General features: G+C 45.2%; 2 protein-coding genes across 2 annotated transcripts; both read left to right on the top strand.

Moving 5' to 3' along the window:
• The first annotated feature begins 996 nt into the window (after positions 1–996).
• On the top strand, positions 997–6073 carry LOC149853776 (pepsin B-like). Its single transcript, XM_090025265.1, has 9 exons — positions 997–1052; positions 1345–1498; positions 2040–2157; positions 2854–2972; positions 3897–4096; positions 4258–4380; positions 4838–4982; positions 5530–5628; positions 5921–6073. Exons 1-9 carry the CDS (start codon positions 997–999, stop codon positions 6071–6073), a joined length of 1167 nt encoding a protein of 388 aa, XP_089881391.1.
• A 4628-nt stretch (positions 6074–10701) lies between these two features.
• On the top strand, positions 10702–20383 carry LOC149853775 (pepsin B-like). The gene is made up of 9 exons (XM_090025267.1): positions 10702–10757; positions 11319–11472; positions 12546–12667; positions 13091–13205; positions 14149–14348; positions 14598–14720; positions 15333–15477; positions 15854–15952; positions 16257–20383. The coding sequence occupies exons 1-9, from the start codon at positions 10702–10704 to the stop codon at positions 16407–16409; spliced, it is 1167 nt and encodes a 388-aa protein (XP_089881393.1). The 3' UTR covers positions 16410–20383.
• The last annotated feature ends 70 nt before the right edge of the window (positions 20384–20453 follow it).

The raw sequence follows: 20453 nt of genomic DNA, 5'->3' as shown, positions 1-20453 counted from the left end.
TTTGCAGCTCTATTATCCATGACTGTCCCCCTGCTAACACTCAGGAGAGTTAGGATTTCTCTGTGGATCCCATGCTGTCTTCTACCTACTGAAAAGTCTGACATCCTCCATTCCCCTTGTGAACTGTTCTTCAAAAGAAAGTCGTAGGAAAAGCCAGAGGAGTTAGCTGTGGAACCAAAGGTCCATTCTTCTTTAATGAGAGGAAGGAACAGATTGGATGGCAAGGGTGCAAGGGGGAAGAAAGAAGCAGCGCTATGCTGGAGGGGGAAGAAAGAAGTACGTAACGTACACTTGGAAAAGAACAAGAAGCCAAGGCGACATCAGAACAGGCATAGGGAAAACAGTCCTGAAACAAAGCCTGGAGAGGAGGTTTCTTGGGTTAAGTGCTGGTTGCAAGGGGGCTGGGAATCGTGAGGGAAGACATTGTCTCCTGCTGTTTGACACCTGCTCTGTTCAGAGAAACAAGACTTCTGCCATTCTTTATAATGAAGAAATTGTCTCCTGCCCTTGTTTTCTCCTTGAAACTGTACCAGCCGACTACATGAGCAAGTTTGGCTACCAATTTAGATTTAGAAAGGCATCAGAGTACTACAAATTTCCATTAATCACAATGAGCATTGTATTCCTTTGCTTTTGGAAAGAACGGGAGGGCACAGGTAATACTCCCGTGCACTGGCAATTATGATAACAATTCTCTTTGTTAAGAACAGTAATCTCCTTCTTAACGGTATGATCTCATTATTTAAAGGCTCTAATGGCTTTATAATCTCAGCGCCTGACAAAGAGGATAAAATTCTTATATTTATATAGAAATAATGTATTTTAAAAATGTTGCCATTGGCTGAACGTGGTGGTATGAGAAACTGGGGGTCAGAAGATAACCATGAGGTGAGAGGCATTTTCTGGGTATAAAAGTAAGGAGCTCCAGATGGGAATCTTCAGCCCAGCTTTGCTGCAGCAAACACCAGCCGATAGTTGTTGGAGAAGCCGAGCACCATGAAGTGGCTCATCCTGGCTCTGGTTTGCCTCCAGCTCTCCGAGGGGCTGGTGAGGTGAGTATCGTGGTGCAGTGCAGTGTCTAGAAGTTCCTACCAGGACAGGGCAGCACTCCTGCATTCAGCTTAGCCACATCCTTCAGGTTTTTTAAGGGCTCTAGTAACTCTAGGCGTTTCTGCCTTTGCACATGGTATTTTTGCTTTGGATAGAAACGCACTGAGCAGCAAGAGGGTCCTGATAGCAAGGAGCACACTGCTGCAGGGTGCAGAGAGGAACAAAATGAGACCTGCTTGAAGGATGTTGAGTTTCCCGGCTGGTGTCTGCAGCTTTTCCCTTCCTCCTGTGCAGAGTCCCTTTGAGGAAAGGCAAGTCCATGGGTCAGGCAATGAAGGAGAAGGGAGTGCTGAAGGATTTTCTGAAGCACCATAAATATGATCCAGGCAGGAAGTACCACTTGAATGAATTCAACGTTGCTTACGAGCCAATGACCAACTACCTGAACGTGAGTATCGGCTACGTACTTGTGTGTCGTCTTCATGTTACAGTGGCCATGCCTTCCTCTCTCCTTATGGTCTTAGTGCCTAGCCAGTTGAGCTGTGATCCCTCTTCTCAAACCTGGCAAATGTCTATCAATCTCTGTCCTGAAATGGGACAGACCAACTGTCATGTTGGAATTGAAAGGGTCCTCCGGCTTGCCGGCATTACCCGATGAACACAGGACTGGGGGTCAGTACGTGTTTACTCCCAGAAGGGGTGTTAGGGTTGCACTTATAACTTAAGACTGGGAATTGAGAAATCAGGACTCTGGCCCTGGCTCTCCTGCTGACTTGATTGGAGCATATAAGCAGATAGCTGCTCCTCTTCGTGCTTTAGATGTTCAAAAGACCCAGTGAAATAGTGGCGTACTCCTTACTTTGCCCTTGTGAAGTAACTACTCGGTAACTTTTTGGCATCCTTATATGGAAGGAGCTGGAAAATATGGTGTACAATTGATTAATAGCACATCTGAATCCATCTCTGCACCTGTCTCTTCTCTTCTGCAGTCCTTCTACTTTGGAGAGATTAGCATTGGGACTCCCCCTCAGACATTTTTGGTTGTCTTCGACACCGGCTCCTCTAACCTGTGGGTGCCATCTACCTACTGCCACGACAAGGCCTGTAGTGAGTACTTCTCTGATGTTAAGACCCAAGTAGGGCCATGTTTAAGGGTGGGGATTGTTCCCGGGAGAGAGCAAAGTTCTGATTCAGCTGGGGAAAACCAGAGCTACCAAACCAAACTTCAAACTTTTCCTGGGGGAGAGTCTTTCTCCTGTATCTGCTTGTCCCTGTTCATATGAATACGGTCCTGGTCACTGTTTTCTTATCACAAAGATACTACAGTATCCAAATGAAGCCGTCCAAAATCTCTACAGCTGTCATCAGTGCCACTGCAGCGTACAACACCACAGTGTGTGCTCTAAAACTAAAGTAGTCACCCTGCAAGGTGACAAATTGTACGAAAGGACCATTTCCGTCCAGATCTTCAGCTTGCATTAATTGCCATATAGCCCTTTTGTCTTGTATGAAGGTACCCTGTTATACATACTTACATGCTGTCATGATAGGTGTGAAAGACTGATAGATAGATATGCCTTCAAAGCTAGCATTTGTGGTTATGTGGCCTTACCATCAGTGTGTGCCATATGAAGATAAGCCCTGCACTAACTCTTAGACCTGTTCTTTATATCTCTGGTGAATCAACTGTTTAAAAAGTGTGAGCATATGGACAATTAGTGACTAGGCATGTGGAAGTACCTCCAAGCATACTGCAGCCCACATGGAAGTGACCCTGAGGTTGTGATTTTCTTTTTCATCTAGCCAATCATGCAAAGTTCAACCCTAATGCATCATCCACCTATTCCAGCATTGACGAGTCTTACACCCTGTGCTACGGCGTCGGTGACTTGTACGTTGCGTTGGGGTACGATACAGTGATGGTAAGTCACGTTTGTATGGCTCTGTTCTCCCATCGGCGTTTGTGCGCCGTCTCCGCAATTGTTCGGCCACGCTCAGATGAAGAAGGTTTTCATCTGTTGACATCAGTGTTGTTACATCCGTGGTGAATTAAGCCTGGTGTTTTTTAAATTTTATATTGCTGATTTCAGCCTTGGCTATTACAGGACATAGTACGTAATGGTATCCAGGGAAACTTCCTTAAGTAAGTGAGAAGTGAACCTGCTTCGTTAAATTGACACAAACCACTATGTAGACACACTGCTGATTTATGAATGGCCTATTTTGTTAAACTTTTAAATGGATCAGGTAAATAAGAATGGCTTATGTTGGTAAGATAAATTGAGATAAATTCATTCTTACACTGAAATAAAGTGTGTATGCAGGACTTCTGATCTGTTTTAATATGGGAAATGGGTTTAAAACTGATTCAGTTCTATTAGTGTAATTTACCTAGACATCCTCTGAGTTAACCGGGGCATGAGCCATTCAGAGTAAGGCTAGCCATTCCCATAATTTGCAGGCACAAATTCTGTGATTTGTTTTTTGTTTTTTTTTTCCTTCAGTGTTTAATTAATTTGAACATAATGAATTTTCTCTGATAGAGACAATCTCTTAACTTACTCCCAGTCCAAATCAAGCATGGTCATTTCCTTAAAGAAGCATCAGACCACACCGGAGCTTTCATAATGTGCTTTACATAAATATTTGATTCCATGTTCATAATTTTGTGTAAAATTCCAGCTAAAATCAACATTTTCAAGAGCGGGTTAGACGGACACTTGACTTGGGATGGTGTAGTACTAGTCAGGGATGATCCTGCCTTGGGCAGGGAGATGGATGAGATGGCTCATGAGGTCCCTTCTGGCCCTGCTTTCTTATGATCCTATGACCTTTTCCCCCAACAGATACAGAATATCACTGTCAGAAAGCAGGAGTTTGGTCTGAGTATGGATGAGCCCACCGATCCCTTCTACTATTCCGATTATGATGGGGTTTTGGGAATGGCTTATCCAGGTATAGCGATACCAGGCTTCAACACGCTAATGCAGAACATGGTGCAGCAGGGCCAGCTGTCTGAACCCATCTTCAGTTTCTATTTCTCCCGGTAAGATCTCTCCCCCTTCCTGTACGGCTCTTTACATCTTGCTGTTCTCAGATATGTCCCTTGCTCGCTCTGCCTGTCTGTCTCTCTTTTTTACCACCTCCATTCTCTCAGGCATTTAATTGGTAACTATACCTGATCTCTGAAATGATCTGTGTTTCCAGCAAACCAACCTACCAGTATGGAGCGGAAGTCATCTTAGGAGGAATTGACTCTCAGCTGTTCACTGGGGAAATCACATGGGCCCCTGTCATTGAGGAGGTCTACTGGAAGATCGCTCTCGATGAGTAAGCTTTGTTTGCGCCGTTCACGTAACAACATGCTGGGCCTGAGCTTGCATGGCTTGTAGAGAACCTCTCCAGCTGCGGTTCTTGCAGTCGGGTGCCCTGGGCCCGATCGGCCTTTCTGTGCAGGAGACTGAACACGGGATGGATAAGGCAAAGCCCTCTTCTAGATCAGACTGGAGTGGTTGGTACTTATGGGCACTTGAGCACTTATTTAAGTTAGGTGCATGCCTAAGTATTTTGCTGAATAGACATGGGTTTCAGTAAGTGCTGAGAGTTAAGCCTCTGCTTATGGACTCTGCTGACCCAGGGCCAATGACAGGCTGTGTTTTATTAGAGGTCCCTGAACACCAGAGGTCTGGGTATCATAGGCTTCTGCTCGTAGCTCGGCCTGCATCCGAGGTGGCTCTCTTTGCTGTTAGATATGACCACTGAAGCCTCTTGTGTTTGCCTCCTTTAGATTCTCCATTGGAAAGAAGAGCACCAGCTGGTGCAGCCAGGGCTGCCATGCCATTGTGGACACGGGGACGTTTCTGCTCACCATCCCTTACCAGTACCTGTGGGACTTCCTGAATGCTGTGGGAGCTCAGGAGAGCTACGGTGATGTATGTCCAGTTAGTGCCATGCACAGCTGCTGAGGCTGCGTGTGGGATTTTGCAGTTGCTGGTGAAAAGAATCCAGGCCATCCAAAGGTGATCCTGCTGGGCTTGGTGTGGTCAGACCTTGGTGTCCAGAAGAGCTCAGTGTGGAGACCTAAAGGACTGACTTCATGTTTTCCTAGTCTTTCCTAGTTTAAATTCAGGGAAATAGGCAGTGATTTCCTTTTTCCTGGTATCAGTCCTAAGTAGGACAGTGGTGCTAGTCATTAGATTGGGGTAAATCAGCAGAGAGGGGCTGGCCCACTATCAGATATGCATGGGAGATGTAGAAGGCCTGGAGAGTCTTGCTGCTTTCCACATGCGAGGCAGGGGAGCACAGGCAAGGCTGACGTAGCTGCTGCTCATCTAGGAGCAGATCACTGCAGAGTGGTGCCCACCCTCCACTGGATGGGAAGGGTTGGTGCCTTGTTGCGGCCTCTGTGTGGGGGCATGAGAGCGGCCTGTCCTCTAGGTTGCTGGTATCTAAACCACATTTTGCTCCTTTCTCCCACAGTATGTGGTTGACTGCAGCAGCATCCAGAACATGCCCACACTCACCTTCGTCATCAACGGAGTCAAGTTCCCACTGCCGCCCTCCATCTACGTCTTCAACGTACGTATGGCTTATGAGCACAACCAGCTCTTACCTTACTGAGGCAATGTCACCTGCCTGGGTGGCCCCCGAAGCAAATGCAGAGACTGCCTGTGACATGGCAGCTCTGTTTAATAGGCACTTCTGACAGTGCTTCAAGTGCTGGTGTCTTTGCATTTCTAGCATGGGAATTCATGGGGCCTGATCTCTTCTCAATGGTCTCGCTGATTCCATCGAGCATCCAAGTTGCACATTTGATTCCTGTTCACACCACAGCCCTGAAGTGCTCTTTATTTCTTTTTCCCTCTTATAGGACAATGGCTATTGCTCTGTCGCTGTGGAGCCGACTTACGTGGCTTCTGAGAGCGGGCATCCGCTCTGGATCCTGGGTGATGTTTTCCTGAGACAGTACTACTCTGTTTTTGATATGGCCAACAACAGAGTGGGCTTTGCCCTCTCGAACTAGACAAACCTGGTGATCAACTGAACTGGACAACGCCATTCACTTGCCTACCTACAGCCTGTTTTCTCCTGGACACTGTGATGGAATCGCAAGATCATAGCCCCCTTCATGCACCTTAGATATAGCCCTACCATCCCTTTGGCACGTGCTCAATAACGAGGGCACTCCGTTTCTGTTCTTACAAATAAATTGCAGTCAGTCAAATTGTCTCTTGTCTCCTTTGGAGTTTGTTGAGTGACGATTGAATACAGTTCCTTGTGGGTCTCAGCCCCTTTTAGCACATATCAGCTGTCAGTTGGGAATGCAGCAGTTAATTAACCTCCCTTTTATACTCTTCTGGTCAGATTTTTAAAACAGCTCAGTGTTCAGCAGTGCCCATTGAGAACAATGGGGAATTCCATCCTTGTTCCTTGACTTTTGGAACAGTTGAACCCTCTCTAAACTGAAACAACCTTTTCCCACAGAGCTTGAATGTAGACACTAGACTTATCTGTCTGGAGAGAGGGATGGTTTGGAGGCTCCATCTACTGATATGTGGAATATGCATCGGCTTCCTAGGCAGCTTCTATCCTTTCTGGCTGCATAGCCTTCTGCTTGGTGGCATCTTATTCTGCCAGCTATTGCTGACTGGCTATTTCTTTATTAACCTTTTCTGAACTGCTAAGAAATGTGGAGATTATATGCTACCTCCCATTTCCCCATGCAGTTACGAGTGCCATTTCTTGACTCTTGAGACTAGACGCTGCATTTCTCTCTCAGTTTGAGTATAGCTCTATCCTGCTGAGATGAGACCTCAAATCCAATGCCTTAGTCCTTTCAGTGAGATCTCCCACCACACATGGAATTAATGCCGCCTAGTCCATATGGGGAAGCATCATAAACTATCCTTAGAGGCAAAGCTACATTGCAGTGAGTAAGGTCCCTTTCATATCATATATGCATATTGTGGGAGCTCGATGCTGAATTATATAGGACTGAATTAAGCACAGGCTCAGACCTGTTCAATTTAAAACTTTTCTTGTTTCACAAAGTCATAAACTAAAGGAGGTCTGTTGGTTCACGAGGTTCCCAAATCAAGCCCTTGCTCTCTAACCCGGAGGCTAGGTGCGGCTGCCTGATTCAGTAGTCTCAGAACTGGTCAACAGCTCATTTAAAAGGAGTCCCTTATCTTTTTTTAGGCAAAAGATACAAAACTGTCCCCATGGTGGAAGTGAGGCATCTAACATAACTTTACCATTAGTTATATATGATAACACTTATACACATGCATTTCTAATTCTTACTTCTATTGGTTATTTAGTTAACTTATCTATATTATAATATCAGGTGATACGCTTTGTATTATAATCATTACGCGTCTTACATTAATTCTTAATGACCTTTATATTTCTTATGCTAATTTTCTATAACCTAAATACTTTATTCATCTATATGTTTTGCTGGTTTTTGCAGGGTTAAAATGTCAAAACTGACATAATATGCGGTTGTTTTTTCGTCGTTGCGGTTTAGCCATGCAGTTTCCTATTCTTAACAATGTAAGCGGCATGTCTGCTATTTTTATCATTTGTTTAAAGGTCAGAAGTTCAGAATTTTCATCTAAGGGTCAGAAAGTGATTACCAGAATGTCAATCGCTGACTCCTCAACCTCCTTGAAGCATTCTGGGAGTTTTAGTGCCTCGTTTTTAATGCTAGGCCTTGCTTAGCATAAGCACTCTCTCACACATATGATATTTCTGCTCATTGAACAGCGATTCATTTAGGGGAGGTGATGTTGCAAGAGAGCACCTCGGGCAACTAGTGACCATCACCTCAAACTATGCAGTTTTGGGGCCCCCCACTACAGAAAAAATGTGGAAAAAACTAGGGAGAGTCCAGCAGAGGGCAATAAAAATGGTTTTGGGGCTGGGGCACTGATTTGTGAGGAGAGGCTAAGGGAACTGGGTTCATTTAGTCTACAGAACTGAAGACTGAGGCGGGATTTGATAGCAACTTCCAACTACCTGCAGCGGGGTTGCAAAGAGGTTGGAGCTGGACGGTTCTCAGTGGGGGCTGACGACAGAACAAGGAGCAACGGGCTCAAGTTGCAGCAAGGGAGATTTAGTTTAGATATTAGGATAAACTTTTTTCACTAGGAGGGTAGTAAAATACCGAAAGAGCCTACTCAGAGAGGTTTTGGGATCTCCATCCTCAGAGGTTTTTAAGACCTGTTTAGACAAAGCCTTGGCTGGGATGATCTAGTTGGGGATGGTCCTCCTTCAGGCAGCTGGACTAGATGTGACCTCCTCAGGTCCCTCCCAACCCTCATTTTCTATGAAACGAATGTCGTTGTGACACATTTTGTGGCTGTGGCACCTGAAGAACATGATCTTCCATTTGTGGTTCATGCACAATGTCTTTGACAAAGGTGTGGACCCCAAATGGATGCACTTCAAAAACCAAGTTACATTTTGCCTTGTTCACGCTAAGCCCATATGCAGGCCATCTTGCCAGGACCTTTGGAGCTGCTTTCCATCCTAGGCCCCATGCTCCAGATATGAGCTGGAGTGTGTGCCACCGAGTGGCAGGCATGCTTTGTAGTACATGCTCCATTGCTTGCTGACAAATAGCAGGTGAACAGGCTATTCCAAAGACTAGCTTGTTATAATGGAAACTCTTTGTGCTGGCTAATGGTGAGGTACTTGTTGTCACTGCCTTCAATCTCCCTTTGCAGATAGGTTTGGGTTAGATTGATCTTGGACTAATGCTTATTATGGTTATGCAGTGAAGCAAATGCAACTTGTATTCTGGGCAGCGGATACTGGCCCCCATGCAATATTGAGTTACTGGCAGCCTTGAAATCACCACCATTATGAACCACTATTGGTAGCAGAAAGTTTCTAATTAACCATGGATAGAATTCAAGAGCCCTGAAATGGTTGAAGTTGTATCTCTACCTCTCTCTGCATCAAAGATATTGGAAGATGTTTGTAAACTTCAGGGATTTCTCCCTCTTCAAGCACAATTTTGCCTTTCATTTGTCTTAAGTTCTGATACCATTCATCAAAAAACATAGATTACTTTATCCAACAGTTCAGTTAGTTTTTGTTTTGGGTTCATAGCTCATAAATTTCTGTGAACCCTGTTTAGCTGGATATATCTCAGGCACCCTTTTACAAGAAAAGCATGAGCTGCTTATGTTATGACAAAAAGGCTTAGCATATGTTTTTACAGTTGTGTGTTACCACCACTGTGATAATCCTCAGGAGAGCAGGGATTTCCTTTGTCTACGTTTTCCAAAACACGATGGCTTTTTACGGTTTCACCTCTTTTAAATAGAAATTATAGAGTCAGCAGACGATGTGTCAGCTTCAGCTAAAGAAAAGGGAAGAACACTGTTTCTCACCTATTAAACTGAAAATGTGTAGAGATGCTATAGTACCCTTGGCTTTAATTTTAGCAGCTTAATGTTCCAAATCTTCACATTGGAATAGTGGAAAATGTGCATTTGTTGATACAAATCCAAGAAACACAAGTGAAAATGAATACTATTCGTTTTAAGTGAAATTGTTATTTAGTCAAAAAAAAAAAATTATATATATTTTTTTGCATTGGAATAATGTCCTGGCCACGCCGTTCCAGATTTACCCCAGTGGAAATGAAACAAGGCCAATGAAATGTTATACAACTTCATTGGCAGGTATAACAACTCCCTTGCTTTTAAAAGGCATTGTTAAAACTATTGACCTCTTGTACGGAGCACACATTTGTAGCTGTAGTGGTTTCCTCCCCCGGCAAGCCAAGTACCAGGCTGGAGTAGAAGTCACCCTTGAAACCCAGCGAGGGCTCCCCTCTGATGTGATAACCTGCTCTGGGTAGAAGAATTGGTTGGACTGGGGTAGAGGGAAATAACAAAGAGTTCAGACATAATATCAAAAGGAAGAAAGCCAAGGAGACGGTAGAGGGCATGGCCTTAAGAAGATGCTGAGGGAGCAGTTTTTTGGCTGAGTGCTGGCTAGAGAAGGGCTTGAAACCATGAACAAAGAAGCGGTCTTCTTGATTTTGATTCCTACTGTGTCTAGAGGAACAGGACATTGTACGGTGTTTCTAAATGAACAGCTTTGCATCAGAGAAATAGCTGATTCCTGACATCGATTTCTCCTTCAAACCAAATACCCTTTAGACCCAGAATTTTGGCTAAATTTGGAAGTCAAGAAGGATAACAGTATCATACATTTACATTCCTTGTGAAGACCAACATATTCCTTTGTTTCTGGAAAGAACAAACCAGGTTTTGAGAACAATGACTACCACCCCAGTGCAATGACATTTTGATAACACCTCTTTGTTGTACACAGTTGTTCACTTCTTATCAGATGTTAGTAATTTGATTTTGCTATCAGAAGCCCTAATGGCTCTTATAATCTCAGTGCCTGACAAAGGAAATGAACTTCTTAATACTCGTGAGGGAATGAAAACCACATTAAGTGGCTGGCAGTGATATGGGAAACTGGGTGTCAGCAGATAATGGAGGAGAGGAGTGGCATTTGCTGCGTATAAAAGTAAGAAGTGCAGATGGCAGCCTTCAGCCCAGCCTTACTACGGTAAAATTACTCATTCTGGGTGGGAGCTGGTTGCTGGAGAAGACGAGCACCATGAAGTGGCTCATCCTGGCTCTGGTCTGCCTCCAGCTCTCCGAGGGGCTGGTGAGGTGAGTATCGCGGTGCAGTGCAGCGTCTAGAAGTTCCTACCAGGTATTAGCCAGACAGGGCAGCACTCCTGCATTCAGCTTAGCCACATCCTTCAGGTTTTTTAAGGGCTCTAATAACTCTAGGAGTTTATGCCTTTGCACATGCTTCTTTGCTTTGGGTAGAAACACGCTGGGTGCAGCTACATAAAACGCTTACTGAGCATTGGCCTAATAACACTGCACAGTAGCTTGTCACAGCAAAAACCGTGCTAATAGCTTACTGTGCAGTGTTATTAGGCTAATGTGCACTAGGCTTCACTAAATAACTATTCGCTAGCTGGACTGTGTAGTGACTTTAGGTCCTGCACTGTTAGTTAGTACTTTATTAAGGAAGTAATTAACTAAATGGGCAGTTTCTAAGGCACATTAATGAATGTGTAGATGCGCCCATTGAGCAGTAAGAGGTTCCTGAGGTCAGGAAACACATTGCAGCAGGGTGTGGAGAGCAGGAAAATGAGAGCTGCTTGAAGGATGTTCAGTTTCCCAGCTGATGTCTGCAGCTTTCCCCTTCCTCCTGTGCAGAGTCCCTTTGAGGAAAGGCAAGTCCATGCGAAAGCTGTTGAAGGAGAAGGAAGTGCTGGAGGATTTTCTGAAGCAACATAAATATGACCGAGGCAGAAAGTACCGCTTCAATGAATACAATGTTGCCCACGAATCAATAGCCAACTACCTGGATGTGAGTAATAAATCTTCCTCCCTGCCTATCAGCTTCTCCAAGAATCCTAGCTCCTCATTCTGTGACCTTGTGAGGCCCCAGCATATGCACCGCTTGTTTCTTCCCCTTGTTTTATGGCCAAATGTCAGTTTAATGTTGTGATCTCCTAGGAAGCCTGATCTCTGGTTTGAACTGGTTTTACTATTGTGCTTCTAGGCTAAGTACAGACCGTCAAAAGGTCCTAGGTCTGAATAGAGTCAATCTTTGTAAGTTAGTCTAAGTTGCGTAGATTGCTTAGACTACGCAGACTAGAACTGATAAGCAAGTGAACAGACATTCATTTTTTATTATGGAAATACATCCTCATGCCTGCAGTGTACCAGGCCAGAAGCTGGGGGGCACTAGAGACAGCCTCCCTGCTAGCCAATGCTAGCCTGCCCACCCTGTGAGGGGAGGTGCAAAGCATCCTGGGATGCTGGGGGACTGTGAGTTAACTTGAATCTGGAGGGGATCTGGGACAGAAGTTCAATAAACCTGTTTAACCTAAATCAGTTCAGCCTGACACTACATTCAGCCAGGTTTATCTTAAACCAGTTTCAGCCATTTTGAAAGTGGTTTATGTGCACCGAACTTCTGTTGTGTTACAAATTTGAACTGGTTTCTGATCACTTATACCAGTTTATGTGCAACTTCTGTCCCTAGCCCTAGGGTTGGGTACATGTGAAAAACCAAAAGGATCGAAATAAACAAACACTTTCTATTTCTAATGTTAGTTTCAGCTGGGGGGCGGGACAGAGCTTGAATTCCAATGCCTTCCCCTCTTTTAGGTCTCATGAGAGTTTGCTGAGTGTTACCTAATATATATCACATGTCTTCTGTAAGAATAGGAGGTTCTTGGTTATAGCACAGAGAGTAAAGATTTCACCCTGGATTTGCCACACTTCTTTTCTCCGCCTCTGTGCATCTTTTTTCCATACGTAACTTTGAGACCTTCAGACAAAATGTGCTAGAGAAGATCATAATAGTATTTACAAATGATTAATGACTCATAAAAGAAATGCATCCGCCTTTGCAAACATCTCTCTCTTCTGCAGTCCTTCTACTTTGGGGAAATCAGCATTGGGACCCCACCCCAGAAGTTCCTGGTTCTTTTTGACACTGGTTCCTCTAACCTGTGGGTACCATCTACCTACTGCCAGACACAGGCCTGTCGTGAGTATTTCTCTGTAACAGGAGTTCAGAGAGATGTGTTCTGGATGTACTGTTCCTGAGAAGTATATTCAAGTGTTGTTCATTTCTTCATCTGATATGAATTGATAATGCTCCTTTGACGTCTGCAGAGCCACACTGACTTGTAGTACATGAGGTTCTGACCACAGGAGCTCAGGTAGCAACAGAGATATCATCCACAGATAGAAAAGCTAGGCATTAAAACTGAATATATGAAGCCTTGTTGCTTATCTTTGCTACTCTGCCATTCAAGGTCTCCTGAGCTAGCTTGTAGACCCGATCTTTCGCCCCATGGGAGGACATGCGTTGGGAAGTTTGTCCGCAGATGGACAGGCCTGGGTCAAAATCATATTGCAGCCACATGAGAGAGTGGCTCTGATGTTGTGAATCTGCTTTCTTGTACAGTCAGTCATGCAAGGTTCAACCCTATCCAGTCTTCCACCTACTCTGCTATTGGAAATAACTACACCCTCCCGTATGGATTTGGTGATGTGGAAGTGACGTTAGGTTCTGACACAGTGACAGTAAGTGAAATTTGTGACACCCTATAATGCAGCATCACTGGGGCGGGGGAGCATGTTTTTGGAAGTATCTCTCCCTCTGTATATTGGTTAAGAACATGAGAGTACCTCAAAGTACCTTGCTGTCTATGCTGCAGGTTACTACATCTTGTGGGTAGAATTTGACTTTGCCCTAAATTTACAGCAAAGGACTTGGAGACGTGGATGTAAGGGAATTTTATGACTCAAACTTATCCACGGATCAGTTCCGTGAATTTCAGGGTTTCAACATCCATGAAGAAATTGGGCCTAGACACCTGATTTTTATGTTATTGGACAAACCATAAACATCCTAAGATGCAATGTGTGTTTTGGATATGAGAAACTTGACCCAGTTTAATTTAGTGTATGACTGTATATGGATGTGGGTAAATTGATAGAAATCCTTCAGTGGAGATGCTTGTTGATCTCAGAATAGCTTGTTCTGGTGCAGTTCAAACTGATCAGGGACAAAGTACTGACTGGCTTGCTTTCATTAAGCAAAACCAAAATAACCCGCTCTCAAACTATGAGTTTCAGGGGTTTATGCTGGTTTGAGGAGATTGGTTGAAAAACAAATTTAAATTAAACTAGTGCAACCTTCTCATGTAGATAAGTCTAAAATTAACCAGGGAGTTGGGTCAGAAAGGAATCATGTGAGCTGATTATGTCATAAAATATTTTTCAAAACAGTGGCCTTGAAATTTCTTTTCTGATTGACATAATCTGTTCTCATCTGACTCACGCACCAGGCATAGTACATTGAACTGCTTCGGGAAATATCAGGGCCCTGAGCGTCCTTTTGCTACGTGCTTAACCTGAACGTCTTAAGCATCACACATTCTTGATAGTAGCCGAGTCGCTTGATTTCACGATCACGATTGTGTATCAAGTGCCAGGTTAAAGCAGTTATTTTCCTCCTTTTTAGATCCAAAACCTTGTGGTGACCAACCAGACATTTGGTCTGACTGAATATGAGCCCACCAGCCCCTTTTACTACACTTACTTTGATGGGATTTTGGGAATGGCCTATCCTGACTTAGCAATACCAGGGTACTATTCACTTATGCAGAACGTGTTGCGGCAAGACCAGCTTACCCAGAACATCTTCAGTTTCTATTTCTCCCGGTAAGCTCACCGTCCCTGTGCCCTACTCTTCTTTGTGTATGTCTTTAAAACCGAGCAAATCCTCCTTCCCTTTCTTAAATGCACACGTGCACCTCTCCCCTCCCCCAAAACGTGCCATTTCTGCCTGTCAACCCAAACCCTGCCCATACATTTCTGTTAACCAGCTGTACCACCCTTTTTTACACTTTCATACTCACAGGCTATTACATTGTGGAGTAACTAATGTCTGCCTGATCTGTGTGTTTCCAGTAAACCAACATATTATTATGGAGGAGAAGTCATCCTAGGAGGCGTGGACTCTCAGCTGTACTCAGGGGAGATTATGTGGGCACCTGTTATCCAAGAGGTCTACTGGAAGATCGCTATTGAGGAGTAAGTTTTATTCACAGCCTTCATTTATCGACATGGTAGGCATGAGCTCTTCCTCCTTAATGTCCTGGGACATTATGTTTTTCTAGGTTTAATCTGGACCACCTTTATACAGGACGTCTGTAGTCTGAACTAAGATTGGCTCCACTCCGAACTGACTAATCCTCACTGAATGAGGATTTAAAATGAATGCAGATTAGGGCAGTGCAAATTAGGCCATTTAAACTGTATTAATTAACATGTATATACGACTCCTTAGGAACTTGTATTTGCAATGCAGATAAGCAGTACAAATATCAGTCCTGGCAAGGGAAACTCATTTGGGCTTTTGTGACACAGCAGGGGCTATCAGGTCAATGGTTGTCTATTAACCCTTCATTCGAATTGAAGTTTGATTCAGACTGTGATGTGAATCAGTGAATGTGGTTTAGAAAATGGGGAGAGTGTCTACAAATGGCCTTAGGGGCCCTCTTCAGCTGCAGTCCTGGGAGTGACAGCTCAACTGTAGGGGACTATCAGGAGTCTTGTGTTCTTGCGATGCACCTTACCCGAGTCCGCTTTTGTTGTTGGGAGATGCATGCAAGCTAGAGAGGTCTCTTGTGCTTATCTCCTTAGATTCTCCATTGGACAGACCACTACCAGCTGGTGTAGCCAAGGCTGCCAGGGCATTGTGGACACTGGGACATTTCAGCTTACTGTCCCCGAGCAATACATACTGGAGTTCCTGCAGGCCGTGGGTGTCCCAGAAAACAGCGATAATGTAGGTGCAACAGGTGCTTACAGAGCTTGTAAAGGCATGAGCAATGAATTTTGCAGTGCTTCATACAAGGGATCCATTACAAAACAAGATGATAATGCTGGGCTGTGGTGTGATCAGATAATGATTCCCAGATGAGCCACATGAGAGCTGGAGAGTGTAAGGTGGCTACCTCTCTTATATTGGGCAGAAGAGCATGAGTGCAAGGATGGTGAAACTGCTGCCCACATGACGGCAGAGCACTGCAGACCGATGCCTACACTCCGCTGGATGGGAAGGGTTGATGCCTTCTAGAGGCTGCTCTCCTGTGTTGGTGTATGAGCGTCCTTTGCTCTAGGTTGATGCAGGCTTCATAGCCTCTTTTCTTTTTCTCCCACAGTGGGAAGTGGATTGCAATAATATCCAGAACATGCCCGACCTCACCTTCTCTGTGAATGGAAACCAGCTATCACTGCCGCCCACAGTCTACGTCTTAAATGTAAGTGTTGCTCTTTTGGCACGGTCGGCTTTTATCTGCCCGAGGAAAGGAAACTTGCCTCTGTGGCCAGTGGCATCCCACCTGCACTGTTGCTCTCTGCTTGCTGTTTCTAGCAGCCCTCCAAACATGGGTGCGTTTGCACTGCTAGAACGTTGACCTTGCTGGGGCCTGATCTGGTTCCCTCTAAGTTCAGTGCAAAGCTGTCATTTTATTCTACAGAGTGTGTAAAATGAAGCATTGATAGCCTTCTGCCTATTCAAACAGCAGCACTGAAGCTGTCTTTACTTCTTTTCCCCTCTTATAGAACCAAGACGTCTGCTATCTTGGGGTGGAGGTCACTTATGTGAATTCCCAGAACGGACAACCGGTCTGGATCCTGGGTAATGTTTTCCTGAGACAATATTACTCCGTCTTTGATATAGACAACAACAGAGTGGGCTTTGCCCTCTCGACCTAGACAAACTGATGGTCAGCTGAACTGGACAACATCATTCAGTTGCCTACCTGCATTCCTGTTTTCTCCGGGACATGGCTGGAATCACACTGTTTGTACGGCTAGATCATAGCCTTGCTCATACAGCTTAGATAAAGCCCGATTGCCACCCCGCCCCTCCCTTGGCATGTGCACAATAATCGGGGCCCTGCATATCTACTTTTACAAATAAATTGCTTTGAGTGAAATTGTCTTCTCTTTTTATTGGAGTTAGGTGAGTGAAGATTTAATACAGACCACTGTGAGTGTCACAAGGCCCTGTCACACACTGAGTGGTAACTGGGTATACAGCAGTGAGTTATCACCCAAACAGCCTTGTCCGTCTATGTCCTTAGACCAACATGGCTACAACCAACACCCCCAAAAACTCCCCGTGTTCCTTGCACTCTCTGTCTTTACCTCAAGGCAGCACTGCATGGCTTTTTACAGGCTTTGCTTCAGTTTCCAGCTCAGACTGCATGCCCTCTCCTGGTTGAGAATACCCTTTTTTTTCTTGGATGCTGACGCAATCATACAAAGTTCTTCCGGATGGATTGTATCAATTTTTATCGCACCTTAGACATAACTGTATTGTCCCTCCAGGTCCTGTATAATAACCTGTGCTCTCCATGTCTGTGGTTGCAAATACATTACACTGAAATGAATCAAAGTGGGTCTTTGGATTTTGAGCGATGACTAAGCAGACACATATTGTGGTTTTCATAAAACTGCATTCTCATGCATCAGCTGTTCTTTGGTTGCGTGGAAGAGGAAGTCGGATCTTACATTTCTGGCCAGATTGCCATAACAGCTCAGCACTCAGACGCATTCGTGGAGTACAGTGGAGAATCCCCCACAGTCTTCATGTTTAAAAAGAAAAAAGAAGCTGGTTGCTGTTCTGTCCTGAGCTCTTGTGAAACTCCAGCTCGTGCTTTTAGGAGCTGAAATGGGAGCTGAGTCTTTACGAAAAATGGATTGTTTCAATCCACCTGGAACATGCAATGTTCATTTTCCCATGGGGTTTCTAAAACTGCACCGGTAGCTCTTCCAGTCAGCATTTCTAGACTTAGAGAAACACAAAGTCCGCTCTATAGTATCATTCCTTTGACTTCAATAGATCTATGACTGTTTACAGTGCTAGAGGAAATAGCACGTGGATCTTCAAACACATCTGGATTGGGGAAGGGTCACCTTGCAGTCCAGACATCTGGGTCATATTGTACATTTTACCCCAGACTAAGTGGCCCTGGATAAAGCTCCTATCTTTAACAAGCTGCATATCTTGATTTTTGCTGAATTATGGCAGGGGGACACAGCGCTCAGTACCTGTTAGGATCTGGCCTGTAACCCCTTAATTTAATTTAATTTAATTTTCCTTTTTTTTGTATAGCAGAGATAACAGTGACTGACCTCACCCGGACTGAAAGACTTGAGTTAGTTATTATTGGTAGAGGTCACTGAGATTATCGCCAAGGTGTATGCTGAGCCTGGTCAGGTCAAGGAGTTGCATACGGCCCTGTGCGCAGATTTGCAATCTGTGCCTGGAAAGCCAAGTTTTTTTCATAACCATGAAAACTCAGATGTGAACAATTCCTTGCACAGTGTTAGGGATCAGGGGAGGATCCTTTGAAAAACTTCATCCTAAATGTTTTTTTGGGAGTTAAAAAACCCTGGAAAATACATTTTTGATTTGCCCAAACGCTGGGACGCAAGTCATCTTTGGTTTTTTCTCCACTGCTTACCACCATAGGCAGGCATAGAGCTTTGCACACACCATAAAACATGATTCCTGCCTGGAGGAGTTTACAGGATTTGGCGGTATTATACCTGTAACTTCCTTTAGAAAGACGTTCAGGCTGGATTTGAAACATTTGGGAAGGGACTAAATAAAAAATATCAAGGAAAGAGAGCGCAACAGAACAACAACCTTTAGATCTGTCCACCAAGCTCAGAAAAAATATCCCTTTTATAGTCTCTAAGTGGATCCCAGTGCTTCACTGTTCAGTGATGTGCTGCATTGCTATCAAGTCATAAATCAAGAGAAGCGAGCTCTGGATTTGAATCTCCCAAAGGTTTGGGGGCATTTGGATCCATTCCAGCGTGCGACCCTGTGTTGTAACATCCAGATTTCATCCTTCAAGAGAAATGGAGAGGGCAGTGGCTCTAGGTCACAACGTACCTTATGCACAGGATTTTAAAAGCATAATGATGAGAGGTGCGCGCTACTTTGTTGCCACCTAGCGGTAATTCTGAGAAATCTGGCTGGCCGACCAGAAATGTGTTGTAGCCTCAGTCCAGAGGTAGAAAAGCTGCTCTGAGTGATCGGATCCAAGATACACAAAGGTATTTAGGGGAAAGCGGAGATAAATGTTCCATTCATGTCACCTGCATGCGTCGGTACCTGGCACAGAGCTCCAGACTGCAACAGGTGACGCGTCCCCCGATCCAGTCTCCTGCTCCTTTCTAAATCAAGCGGATCCTTCTGCATTTCAAGACTCAGGCCTTCTGCTCTTGGCTGCAGTCCGCTTAGGAGGGGGGAACCCCTTCTCGCCTCCTTCAGCTCATGCAAGATTTTCGTTGTATAACGACACACATTGGTATCGGCCGAGACATCCAGCCTTTGACAGTCATTCAATTCTGAGACCTCCTCTGGCATGCTCTCCCATGCGCTAGCTAGGCCTTAGAAGCCAGATTTTAAAGAATTTTATTTGGCATACCGAATGCAAAGAGGTGGATTTTCAAAACCATTCGGCCCCCAGCAGCGAACCTGGAGGAACTTCAGGGAGTCCAACCCCATCTGGACAATGAGCAATGTGAGCATTTTGGATGAAATAGCTACTTGGGAGGTGGAAATCCAGCCCTCTCGGGTGCTCTGCCGGGTCTTTGAGCATCAGGCCTGGTGATTCCAGCCTCAGTTACGAGTCGTGTTTGACGTGCTGAAAACGCAGGCCCAACGCGAAGGAGGCTTTCAGCAGTGTTTCCTTATGTGTCCAGTCTCACTAACAGTATTTGGAATAATAGTCCTAATAAGTGGGAATACTACTGCTACTATACTAACAGCAACAACAAAATGCTCTTAGCTGCATCCCGGGGAAGAAGGGATGCAAGGCGGCACCGGGCCCCGGCGTATTAGTAATGCTTCTAGTTGATTTTTAGCTGGGGGAAAACGTGTTGTTTCACAGGTGCCAAGGCACCTCACCCTCTGCACCCCGCTTTCCCAAACCCTAGATCCACCAACCTCTTTTCATCCCAGGCTTGCGCAGCTCCTGGCACAACTGGGCGCCTAGGTCCTCCCGCAATACAAACCAACTAAATGCCCCGCTTGATTCTCGGACTAGGTTTTCTCTTGTTCACAGCACATAACTGCCCGGCGTGAACAGAGGCACGACGCAACGGTTTGTGCACACGACACAAGGGCCTGGACTCCAACCAGGCCACCAAAAACCAGCGGACACTGCTACCGGTGACCCAGCTCTTCCTCCAGGAAGCAAGAACGAAACGACAGCCACCTCTTGATTTATAACGACAGGGCGGACTGAAATGCTGCACGACTGCGGGCCCTATACGCAGGTAGAGGCGTCCTTGTACTGCGGTAGCGCAGGGATCAGGCCTCCAGGGTGCCAGGTGCTGTACAAAACCGACACGGGAGCTTTTCCTCTCAATGCCTCCCTTCTACTATGGGTATTTCCCAGGGTTTGTTGGTTCCCTTCCCCCGCTTTCTGCTACGTGTGCCGGGGGCAGCGGGTCGGACGCTTACAAATGGGTCCTGGGCCAAACCAGGCTGAGCACCACCGCCTTAGACAACGGGCTGTGCGGCGCGCAGAGGTGACCTGCGGCGCGCCCTGCTCTGGCATTGCTTCTCCCTCGAAAGTTTCCTTTTTTACCATCCGTAATTCTCCCCGAGCCTGAGGAAGGGCGAAAGCTGGCAGGAAAAGATACATTTTTTTTTCATGGCGATTCCACCGCTGGTCTAGTCCAAGGTCTCGTCTGCGAGCCCGGAGCTGGAGCTGGAGCGCGCGCGCCAGGGGC

The sequence above is a fragment of the Crocodylus siamensis genome, chromosome 13 (assembly GCF_052110815.1).
Source record: "Crocodylus siamensis isolate JL-2025a chromosome 13, ASM5211081v1, whole genome shotgun sequence".
Lineage (NCBI taxonomy): Eukaryota > Metazoa > Chordata > Crocodylia > Crocodylidae > Crocodylus > Crocodylus siamensis.
This window is presented reverse-complemented; position numbering and strand designations above follow the sequence as displayed.